General features: G+C 39.7%; 2 protein-coding genes across 12 annotated transcripts in view; both read right to left on the reverse strand.

Moving 5' to 3' along the window:
• Positions 1–4,884, reverse strand: part of macf1a (microtubule actin crosslinking factor 1a) — a 213,082-nt gene extending 208,198 nt beyond the window's left edge. For 6 of the 11 annotated variants that reach the window (XM_081612968.1, XM_081612966.1, XM_081612969.1 and 3 more), the window contains exon 1: positions 4,385–4,883. The gene's annotated coding sequence lies outside the window, so the exon portion shown is untranslated. Of the gene's footprint in view, positions 1–4,384 lie in introns of all 11 variants that reach the window. The other 5 variants (XM_081612962.1, XM_081612956.1, XM_081612954.1 and 2 more) reach the window with 3 other exon arrangements.
• Positions 4,885–8,415: 3,531 nt separating this feature from the next.
• On the reverse strand, positions 8,416–11,317 carry ndufs5 (NADH:ubiquinone oxidoreductase subunit S5). Its single transcript, XM_008422849.2, has 3 exons — positions 11,178–11,317; positions 9,815–10,034; positions 8,416–8,612 (listed from the first exon to the last, which is right to left on the reverse strand). Exons 2-3 carry the CDS (start codon positions 10,028–10,030, stop codon positions 8,508–8,510), a joined length of 321 nt encoding a protein of 106 aa, XP_008421071.1. The 5' UTR covers positions 10,031–10,034; positions 11,178–11,317; the 3' UTR covers positions 8,416–8,507.
• Between the last annotated feature and the right edge of the window lie 290 nt (positions 11,318–11,607).

Raw genomic sequence — 11,607 nt, forward strand, 5'->3', positions numbered from 1 at the left:
GCTTCCTGGATCCAGCCGTCTCCCCGGCAACGCTGCGAGGAAAAGGGTTAAAGCCCGTCCAGAATTGCCTGCGGTTCTGTGGTGTGTGGCTGCCTCCCTGCTGCTGGCTGACAGTGACTCAGTGGCACTGAAACGAGCAGTTTTATAAATAGAGCCAGAACGGAGGCTTCAAAGCCACACCGTGTCATTACAGCTGCAAGAAGTAGAAGAAGAAGAACAAAGTACCAGAACAAGAAACAGTGAGATCACTTCCTGCTTGAAGACATCTTCCAGTTCTTCTACAGTCCAAACAAATCTGCAAAAACTCACTTAATGGTGGGAAAATCTTCAGACACTAAAGAAAAAATATGGCCACCACTTTGGTTTTACAAAAAATATAAGTAGTTTTCTGGAAGTAATGATAAAAAATGTCACCTGCTAGTTTTCTTTAAACTTGAAATATTGGTTTTAAACTAGTTTTCTCCTTATTGACTGTACATGTTTTAGATGCAGTGTGCATATATAAACTCAAATATGACTTAAAAATGACTCAATGATCTCAGTATAAATACAAAGTTTTCTTCCCAAGAATGTGAAACAAATGTTTTACAGGAATTAAATGCTTGCAGTCTCTTGGATTTTGTCAGAAAAATGAATGAAGACCAAAAAGACCACAAGCAACGTCTCCTTCTAGTGCTAAGCTAGCGTGTTTACCCAGAATGCCCTGCGCTGTAGTCCACTTCCTGCTTTTGGAGCAGCCTATAGTCCACTTGGGGTTCACATATGCATTCGATCCGCACCAGAGTTCACTTCAATCAAACCCAGACCGAGGTTTGTAGGAAAACCAGAGTTTGTTTTTCTAGTCAGAATCAGAGTTTGATTACAAATTCAGAACTTCCCAAGAAAAGTGAACTTCCTAGACAAATGAACTGGAGTTGGATTAAAGCGGATTAAACAGGGCTGGTGAGAACGGAGCCTTAAACTGGTCCATTGGGGGACGGACCTCATCCCACCTCGGAGAAGGTTTTTACTTCTCCAGGGTGTCTCCTTATTCATGATGTTATTCTCATATTATTTCAATTTTATTATTGTAAAAGTTTATTCTCATAGTGCTATTTTGTTTCTTTTATTTTCTTAACGTGGCCCTAATACTCCATGGTCGGACCCAGATGATCCTGCTATCGCTACTCTTGTAAATCCCTGTCAGTGCCTGAAGAGGAGCAGTTTGAGAAGCAAAGATGCAAAGAAAACACCAGAAAACCGAAACCAATTTCCTTTGGTTCAATAATTCAAACACAATTGGATTCAAACTCTGAAGTGGACCAAAAAAGCAAACTACAGCCTGTAGGCGGACAGCACCATGCGGTTCGAATGCAAATGTGAACACCAAAAACCAGAGACCGCTGCAAAAGCAGGAAGCAGACTACAGCGCAGTGCATTCTGGGTAAATACAACAAAAACAAACGTGCTAGCCTAGCACTAGCTGGAGAAATTGGTCTTTTACCAAAGACAAGAGAGAAATTCTTAAAAAACTATCATGTTTACATTTTGTGAAGAAGGAAGTTATGCTCAGTGAGGATTTTGTGTTATTTTCTTCAGTGATTCTTTGTGCAGCGCCCTCACAGGCGAGGAGGGGAACAAGTTCTTAAAAGGGTTTGGCTGGTTTGACTCAGAGCAGAGAGAAAGAGAATCACAGCAGCTGCAAATGTAGCAAATGTTACAACTTTGGTTCCCAATCGAATCAAATCTACCAAACTGTCAGGTAGAAAAAACCACCAAGAAGCACAGAAAACGAGACAAATGCTCCAGAAAACCTAAACAGTTCCCTGTGGTTCAATAATTAATCTCCTTCACTTTGAATGCAGAGAAAGAAAAATGTTCAACAAACACAAACAAACCATTATTAAATAATCAACCCACTGCTACTATAAACCGAAAGCTGACCTTTATAGGACATATCCTCACGCTGGGGCGGCGTGACGAAGAGCAGCAGCTCAGTCCGAGAGGCTCTCCTGATTTATATTTCACAGCCGGGGTCGGTTCCCACAGCTCAGGCTGAGCTGCGTGTTTGTTGAATGTGTGTGTGTGCGTGTGTGTGTGTGTGTGTGTGTGAGTGTGTGTGTGTGTGTGTGTGTGTGTGTGTGTGTGTGTGTGTGTGTGTGTGTGTGTGTGTGTGTGTGTGTGTGCGTGTGTGTGTTTGTGTGTCGGACCAATGTAAACAGAGGGACTCTGTGACCAAGCATAAGCAGGGTGAGAAAACGACAGGAAGGGCGGACAGATACGAGAAGCCACACGCTGCAGACGCTCGCAGGCTAACGGTCCAAACGGCCGGAACGTCGTCCTGTCGTTCCAGAACAGCATTCCTGTTCGGGATCAACCAACGGCTGATGGGTTCTCCAGTTCACCAGACAAACAGAGCAGCAGCCCTCCATCTGAGGAGCAGATGTGATCACTAATAAAACTCTGACCCAGTTTTCTCCACTACAACAGCTACACTTCCTCGCATGTTTCTGCCAAACATCCATGATCAGACCTGCTGACCTTTCACACCTCCGAGTCAGAACCTGCATTCAACAGAAACCGGTTAAATATGATGTGTTTGAACCAGAGAGCTCACATTATTTGATGCAGTTTCATGGAAAAACATCACTGATGTTCTGAGACCTATTTTAAGGTAAACTTGTGTTTTTCTAACCACAATCTAGACATTTTTAAATCCCTAACAGTTACTTTTCATGTGAAACTTAAAAAAACAAAACATTGTGCGACTCTTTAAGTCATAAAACTCCAAAAAGTATATATTTTAGCTGAACTAATGGTGCTGCTAGGAATCAACGTGAAACCTTCCTGCAACTATGAGGCAAATTAAAACAAGGATTTGACAATTATCCTCAGAACGCCAGCAGGCTGAAAAAGGCCAGGGTGGTGATTGATGGAAACCAGAGCCAGATGTACATCTAACAGTTAAATTAGTAACTGATAATTCTGACGATTAATCAGGTAAAAAAACTGTTACATTCTGCAGATTCTTCATTCGGTTAATATTCTACATAATATTAGAAATACATACAAATATTTAAATTCATTCTAAAATAAGGAAATAAACATCTTATTGCCTAAAAACATTGCAGTCTTTTACTGCATGCTTGATCATTTGTAGCAAAAGATACAGATGCAGCTAAAAATACGTCTAACATCAACATGAAATTTAAATATTTACAGAATTTAAACTGAGTGAAGCTAAAGCTGCCACATGACGAGTTTTTTTAAATCTTAATTTTAAAATCTGTGCTTTTTTTGGCTTAATTACTGCTCAGAATATGTTGTCTTTTCCAGCAAACTGGTTTTTTAGTCTGTATATTCTCATTAACAATTAACCATTACTGAATTATTGCCATTTACATTTATTTAGATTCATCTCGATTAATCGTTTCATCCCTAATATGAAATTCAACTACTGCACACACCACCAGCAATACTCTGCTTTATCCTCAGGGGTTTCATTCAACGCGATGTGTGTTTATATTCGATTAATCGCAATAACCAACAGTTTATGCTGCATTTAATCGATTCTGAATAGACAAATAATAGACAGTTTGGCTCATGTCGGGGAGCCGAAGGCCCGGCATAAGGCCGGACGGGGACGACCATCTGCTCCGGAGCAGCAGGAGGGGAGATCGGTCTGAATTCTGGATTTTCCCATCTCCCCTCCGGTTGCTCTTTGCGTAACCAGAGGTTGTTTTTAGACAGACAGGCTGTATTGATGCCGGGGCTCCTCAGAGATTCATGCAGGTGGAGGCGATGATGGAGGGTGTCGTTTGTTTTAATTGGATGCAGGAACAGCCCAGATCAATACGGACAATCACACCTGAGAGCGTAATGCTGTGATTTATGTCCACCTGCTTTGCATTCATCCGCTTCATTCTGCTCCGCTGAGAGGAAAGGGATCTGTGTGCATGAATGGACCGCAGACATGGAGCCAAAAACGCTCGGTGCACGCACGAGCTGCACGCACGAGCAGTCTGGGAGCAAGGAATCGGCTCTTTGTCCGAGAATGGGTAACACCAACTAATTACATTTATCCGTTTGCGAGTGAAGCTGCTGAGAAAGCCGTGCAGCCTTCTCACGACCCAGAAACCCTCTCTGGTTGGCTCCAGATTCAACGCACAGCAGCCTGCCTGGAAATGGGACGTTTTCAGGCAAACAGTGATAGAAACCAAATGAAACGACTGTCAGTGATCCCTGAGCCAATGATCAACATGTTGATGCCTGATAGGGTTCCAATAAAACACTAACTCGTGGGTTTATCGGGACTGGATGTGATGGAGTGACAGTTTGAAATTCAGGAAAAAAATAAAAATAAAAACCCACATGTTGGTTTTGTGAAAGCTCCGGAGCCGCTTACCTTCACCGGGGCAGCAGCGGTCCTCGAGTCCGAGCGCAGAGCGAGGGAGGCCGGCGCGGCTGCCTCCGCTGCTGCCTCTCCTCTGGAGCGAAGGATGAATGAAAAGATGGAGGGATATTTCCACCTCCACCGACGCGCTTTCCGTTCCCTCTCTTCGTCCAAACGTCTCCCCCGGTTATTCGAGGCTGAGGGAAGAGCGAGCGGCGATCCTGGATGGTAATGGCTGTCCTCCTCCTGCTCTCTCTCTCTCTCTCTCTCTCTCTCTCTCGCTCTCTCTCTCTCTCTCTCTCTCTCTCTCCACTCCCTGCCTTCAACAGCCCCCCCTTCACCACCAACAGCCCTCCTCTCCTCGGTCCACGCTCCGTCTCTTCAATAGGCTGCGTTCACGGCTCCATCCCTTTAACCCATGCCTATTGACTGTGGTAAACGTCGCGGAAACCGAGATTTCGGGTGAACCCCTGCGTCATGTCCGCAGCTCTGCCGGAGCGCGACGCGCGCACACATTCCCCCCTCAGTTTGGAGCAGAGGGCGTTCACAGCGGAATATTTGCAGCACCGACTCATGCTCATATGTTCATAGTTACTCAGAAATAAAAGGGGGAAAAAACTGAGCCACGCGTTTTCATCACATGATTCGGTTAATCTGGGTCTGAAATAATCCCTTTACGCTCACAGCTGGAGGAAAGCCTCAAAAGGCGAATTATTACAACTGGAGGAATATTCCTGTCTGTGTCCGCTCCCATTCTGCACCTTCTTCTATAGGACTATTGTATAGAAACAAAAAGGAGCACATCTGCGGCACAAACTTAGACATTTTTAGATTAATCTTAGAAATTGTCAAGAAAAAAACATGAAATTTCGGAGGTTTTGAAACTGGGAAATTTTCAAAGTCATTTTTTTTATTTTCAGATTTGTTTCTTGCAAATTTTCTATTGCAAAAGAAAATATCTTATTTTTGTAGAAAATTTCCCAGATTAATCTAAAATTTCTTGAGTTTTTCTAGAAAACTTAAATATTTGAAAGAATAAGCAAACAATAAAGAAAACACAAAAAGAGAAAATAACTGAAACAAAAAGTCCAAGCAACAACTTTGGATCTGCTTAGATTTTAACCAACTCAGTACTGAGTGTTAGAGGCACAGACCGGATCAGCAAAGCTCTGGTGTTTTGAACAACAGACCATCATCTACAAAAATAATTATTTACTTGTTATGTTTGGACCGTATGCCCAAGAAAAATCAAATAGCAGAAGAACATCAGGGTACCGAGGACCACGAGGTCCTCTGGAGAACTGTGTGTTGTTGTTTTTTACATTAGCAGAATATTGACAAAGATTTGCACTCACCCCCTAATGGAAACTTTATTGTGAGACAAAATAATCATATTTGCACTGTCACAACCTGCTTTTTATATATGAAAAGGAAAAAAAAAATAATTGGATGTATGTATTATTTATAGTTACTCCACATTCTTACGTTTGTTTCCATTTTCTCTAAAGTTTACATGTTTATAAAGTCTGTATGCTGCGAGTGACCAAAAGTCAAAGACACCAAAGTCAAATCCCCAGAACTCGACCCCTGGCTAAAACAAATTAGCCAAGAAAACTATTTTTATTGCAGCTGTTCAACCGCATCACAACTCCTGGACCAATATCAGTTTATCTACCTGAACAAACAGACACAAAAATCTGTGCAGCTGCAAGAAACACAAGCAAAGTTCAAAGTTCAAACCTCTGTCGATTCTCTCCACTTTAGCTAATTATTGAGCTGATAATCCAGTGATGCAGACGTGAATTTACTTCACTTAAACTGCAGTTTGTGACCTTCAATGAACAATGAGGACACAAAATTCAATTTAGACAATTTAATCCATGTGATAAAAAGAACAAGAAATCATGAGATGCTGTAAATCATCTGCAGTGTATCGACAATTATCTGCTATTTTTACTTTGAGCCACTGATTTCTGTCTGGTTTAGCCTTTGTGGCCTGATGAGATGCTTACGGTTTTGAAGGAAAAATGTTGTTTTGTAAGAATATTAATGAAGCACCGATGTAAAAATGTGGATCAATATCATAACCAATATTAATGTGGCTGTTATGGCCAATAACTGATATTTAACAAAATTATTTGCACAATTAAAAAAAAAGACTACGCCAGTATCACTGTCACATGACCAGCCACCTGAAACATGTAAATAAGTATCACTTCACTTATCGGACTGATACCGATGCTAATGCCGATATATTGTGAATCCCTATTGAATATGTAGAATTAAAAAGTAAAACATTTAACACTTACATATTGCACATCTCAAACCTCCAAACTGATTAATTTAAAAGGTATTTTAGCTGCAGGTCAGTTTATTTTTTCAGCTGGACTCTTGAGTCCATTCCCTGAGCTTGTGGCGCCATCTAGTGGTGGTTCATGGACTCTGCTGGTTCTGATCGAGATGAAATGGATTCTACCTGAATGTAAAGCAGCATCCTGCATATGAATGATCGGCTCCGTCCTCAGGGAGAGATTACTCCCAGATCATTAGAGTCAACCAGACCGCTCAGCAGAACATCGACCTTCAGAACCGCAGATTGGACCTTTAATAATTCATCAGAGGTTATGAATGATAAATCAATCTGAGGATGAGTTATTGATGAGAGCAGCTGATTTGAGCGTCTGATGACTGTTCAGAACATGAAACATTCACAGGAACAAAAATCGAAATGGAAATTACTAAATTAATGTCAAAGAAAGTTTATTGCGCCTAGAAAAATAAATAATTTGTAGTACAGCTTTGTTAAAAAAGGCGCTGTAAACACATTCAGTGTTTAAAGATGAGAATAAGTATCTCACCTTTAATTGCGTGCTTAAGGTAATCATACACCATCTGAAATGGAATGACTTTGACTAGACCACACAAAACCGCCCAATACTCTTCCTTTCTTTTCCAAATGTCCAACCAAGAACTCGGTTTTGCATATAAGTCTGTGGGCAGAAAACCTTCGTACAAAACGTTTGGTGTTTCCGTCATTAACATGTTTTACTGCGGTGCTGGATATTAAATGTATCTGTTTGAATCGGAATTTCTTAAGTTCAGAGCAAGACGTGTTTCTTGTCGAGATATTTTAGCCTACTTCTTGCTTTCGAACAGATTCGATTTAAATGATTTCTCGTTTCTAGACATGTATCATAATCAGGTCGATCGTCTTTGGTGAAACGACCAATAAGCAAGTTTTTTCAATCGCGTATTTAAGATTTAACAATTAGAACATTATTTCCACTTAGATCCAGGCTACTCAATAAATACAGATTATTTAAAAACTGCATTTTGTATTCACTCGGGTCATTTTCTTCGTGTTCGTCCCTGATGAGCGAATGCTGCAGACAGATATCTGCGTTTCCATTACAAATGTGCATAAAACCTTGTAGATATTCTGCTAATGTTGAAAGACACAATTTCTCAATTGCAGTGTTTCCGTTAAATAAAAGGGATTAAAATCCCATATGAATAAATTCGTTAATGAAAAAACATACAGCGCCGTCATCTTCCTACTACTTCCTGTCGACTTCTTCGTGGTTTCCGGTGGCAGTAACATCCGATCATTGATCACATGACTCACGCGATAAGTGTTTTCATTTCAGTTCAGCGAAATACATCAATTTTCAAACAGCCGACAAAAAACACGTCAGAACTTTGTTTCAACATTGGCGCATTTGCATTAAGCAAATTTATTTTCGTAATTCAAATTTGCGCAATTATATAGTGAATGGAAACGCAACTATTGACTCGATGCAATCTGCTGGGTTTATTATGCTGTTTGATAACTAAGATCAATTGGAATGTATGAATGAATGAATTGAAATGACCTTTCAGTGCCTTGAGATAACATTTATGAATTGGCTCTACATACCATACATTTAATTTTTCTTGTTTTATTATCTGAAACATTTAATTATGACAAAAGAAAAAAACAGAATCTGATCCTACTGATAACGTTCATGTTCGCATGGAACAACAAGGAAAGACGACATAACAGGAACGGTTGGTATTAACATTTATTATTTGCACATTTTTACAGCGGAACAGGAAATGGTGAAATCTGACAGAAACTGAGCTGAGGTCAGATCCTTCATGGATTCTGGTCGGGTTGGCCGGTGTGGTGAGCGGGCGGTGTGTACTTCCCCTCCTTTATCAGTTTGTCACGCTGCTCGCGGATGGTGTGCATCCTCTGACGCTGCAGGGACAAAGAAAAGACGAGGTCAAAGGTGAAGATAACAGGATGAAAGGCACCGACTCCATGTCAGGATGCTCCTCAAACATGGAGGACGCAGAGGACCAGGATGCAGGAAACTTCAGATAAACAGTTACATTTCAGTCATAATTTAACAAAATAAAAATAAAAACAGTGGTGTGACTCCATTAAAACATTTAATTTAGTTAATAGAAGGCTAAGTAATAAATTGAAAACTATGCATCAACAAAATAAGCAACATTTTCAATTCAAGAACCGTTTTTGTTGCAATATTATTGAAAAAAATAAACATGAAGGAAACAACAAATAAATGTGATGTTTTAAATCTGTTCTTCAACCATCAGATTGGAGCAAAGTTCAAAGTTTAAGTCTTTCAGGAACTCCTGATCATTCATGGAACGTCTTTAGAAACGTGGATTGTGGACGCTGACATTAGCATTAGCAACATGTTTAGCATTGATGCTATTTCAGACTTGAAAAGCTTTGCTAACTCCTTTCATGACTTGAGCACAACAACAGTCGTTTCCTGCATCTGATCAGATCGTTATGAAGCAGAAGTGAAAAACCAGAGGGCCGAGAAACGGCTTCGTTTTCCATAACTGCTGTTTGTGGATGTTGTGCGTCTGATTCATGGTGTACAAGAAACAGAATACAAAGGTTCCGGCTTGGGACTTTTTACGTAAAAGAAAAAAAAATAATTAACTGAATAACAATCACCAGATCAGCTCTTCATCGTATCGATGTCAAGGCGAGAAGAAAATAGTTTTTCGCTCCAGATGCATTCTTTACTATAAATAATCAAGAGTTCACCAAGAGAATACTTTATTGCAATTTAGCCAATTAAAAGTTTATTTAAAATGTTTTTATTGATTTGCATCTTTTAATGTATTTGTAATATTGTATAAAGAGACTGGAGTGGCTGAATAAAAAATCTGCTGAATGTACCACTTTTTTATCCAATTAATTATCTGAATAATTGATTACTAAAATAATAAATGTACATGTTTATTTGTATTTTTCCACACATTTGGAACGATTTCTAGCATTTTAAAAAACGACATGTAGTTTAACTGAGCTTTTATTGACCTCATTTAGCAGAAGTTCTGATTCTGTCCCAATACGTCCGATACATGTCAAAGCTTAGATCACCTGGAGCTGAAGAGTTTACTACCAGAGGGACTCACCGTCTTCTTACGGTACATGCACTCAAAGAAATCCTCAAACTCCAGCTGGCACTCCTTTTTGGCCCGGATCTGGCCGATGCCGTGGCTGCACTCGACCCATTCCTTCTCGAAGGCGTGGCACCGCGCCGCCTGCTTGTACGGCTGCTCACCGCTCTGCAGCAGCATCCAGCGGTCCATGTTGATGCCGAGCCATGACTGGATGTCCACGAGCGGCATGATGCTGCCAACAAGAGAGCAAAACAAAAGATGGAGGAAAGGTTGGATGGGAAGCAGTTAACTCTAAAAAAAAAATCTAAATAAAAGATGATTCAGGCCCTAGAACAATCTAGAACAGGAGCAGTTAGCCACAAAACAACAGGGGTTGACCGAAGAAAATAATGAAGGAACGAAGGAAGGCAGAAAAAAAGAAAAATAAGGAAAGATAGAAAGAGAAAAGGAAGGGAGGCAGAAAAGACAGAGAAAGAAAGATTTTATTTTGAAAAACCTTTTATATTCAACTCAATTTTATGTCAACACATTCATAGATGAAAGTTCAGAATTATATAAAATTAACAGATCACCTTAAGAATCCCCGTCATTTTGAAAAATGTTAATTTGGTTGAAATAATACTTATGTTCTAACATCACTGCAGTCACTCTTCACACATTCAATATTCTGTTATCTATTCATTTTACATCTTCAAATTGTCAACTTTGCTACACCAAGGAAAAAGTTAAACAACTGTCCTTTTTTCTTCTGTTTGTCATATGAAAATACAAAAAAATAAAAAGACTGTTCAGTGCATCTTTCTCCTAATGATTACTAAATATCCCTAATAGTCTAAATAAATCCGTTATTCTAATACATCATACGATCAATGAAAAATTGTTTCTCTTAATGAACAAAAATGACATTTATCTGAAACAAAAGGCGCAGAGAAGTTTCCTAGACGTAGTAAAAAGACTTTAAATTAACAAAAACAATTCTAAAGTGGGCTAAAATCCGGAAACAGCAAGAAAAGACTCTTCGGCTACACTGAAGATTTTCCGTGTTAGCCAAGCGGCTAACAGATACATACACACACAAGAAGCTCGGGAATGTCTAGTCAACTTAAAACAAAAACGTTTATAAAATATATAAACATAAGGCTTTATATAACGAGTAGCGAGGATCTAATTAGAGCGGAGAATAGTTGATTTAACTGCAGCTACTGACTGAAATATGTCCACAGATTCTCCTTCAATGACAGCATGCTAATGCTAACGGGGCCTAAATCCACACAAAAATACGATTTTATACCAAATAACTAAACTCTGATGATCCGCTTTTTGCATTACATGCAACAAAAAAGTCAAAGTAAAGCATTCAAACGTCTTAATTTACCCTGTTTTGACGCTTTTATCCGAGTTACTTTAACCTTCCTCCGCTTTACGGCAGTTAAACAAACGGCCCAGCCGCAAAGTCGTTTTCTTCTGGGCTAATCACCCGGTTACGAGATGCAACAGCGCCTCCTGGAGGACCCGGGGTGTAGAAGCCGGTGACAAAAAAAAAATCTAAAATGTATATTTTTCTTACTCTCTAATTATATTTTATTTGCCTGTTTTTTTTGCATCTGACGAATTAGTAATTTGAAGGATATTTTTATGTAAAGAGTTTTATTGTTTTCATATTGTTTTTGTTATAATTGCATAAACTTTTTAGCAATTGCAGGAAGAATTGACTGCAATTAAAGCTCAGAAAACCACAAGTCCATACGGTATATCACTGACAAGACACCACTCCCACAGTGAAGCATGGTGGAGGCAGTATCATG

Source organism: Poecilia reticulata, chromosome 11 (genome assembly GCF_904066995.2).
Source record: "Poecilia reticulata chromosome 11, P_reticulata-male-v2, whole genome shotgun sequence".
Classification (NCBI taxonomy): Eukaryota; Metazoa; Chordata; class Actinopteri; order Cyprinodontiformes; family Poeciliidae; genus Poecilia; species Poecilia reticulata.

Bases quoted from the DNA above. Each gene is read 5' to 3' on its own strand.
- ndufs5 (XM_008422849.2), bottom strand. From the start codon at position 10,030: ATGCCGCTCGTGGACATCCAGTCATGGCTCGGCATCAACATGGACCGC. The intron at 8,613-9,814 runs GTGAGTCCCTCT...TTGTCCCTGCAG, and splicing joins GCATGTACCGTAAGAAGACG to CGTCAGAGGATGCACACCAT.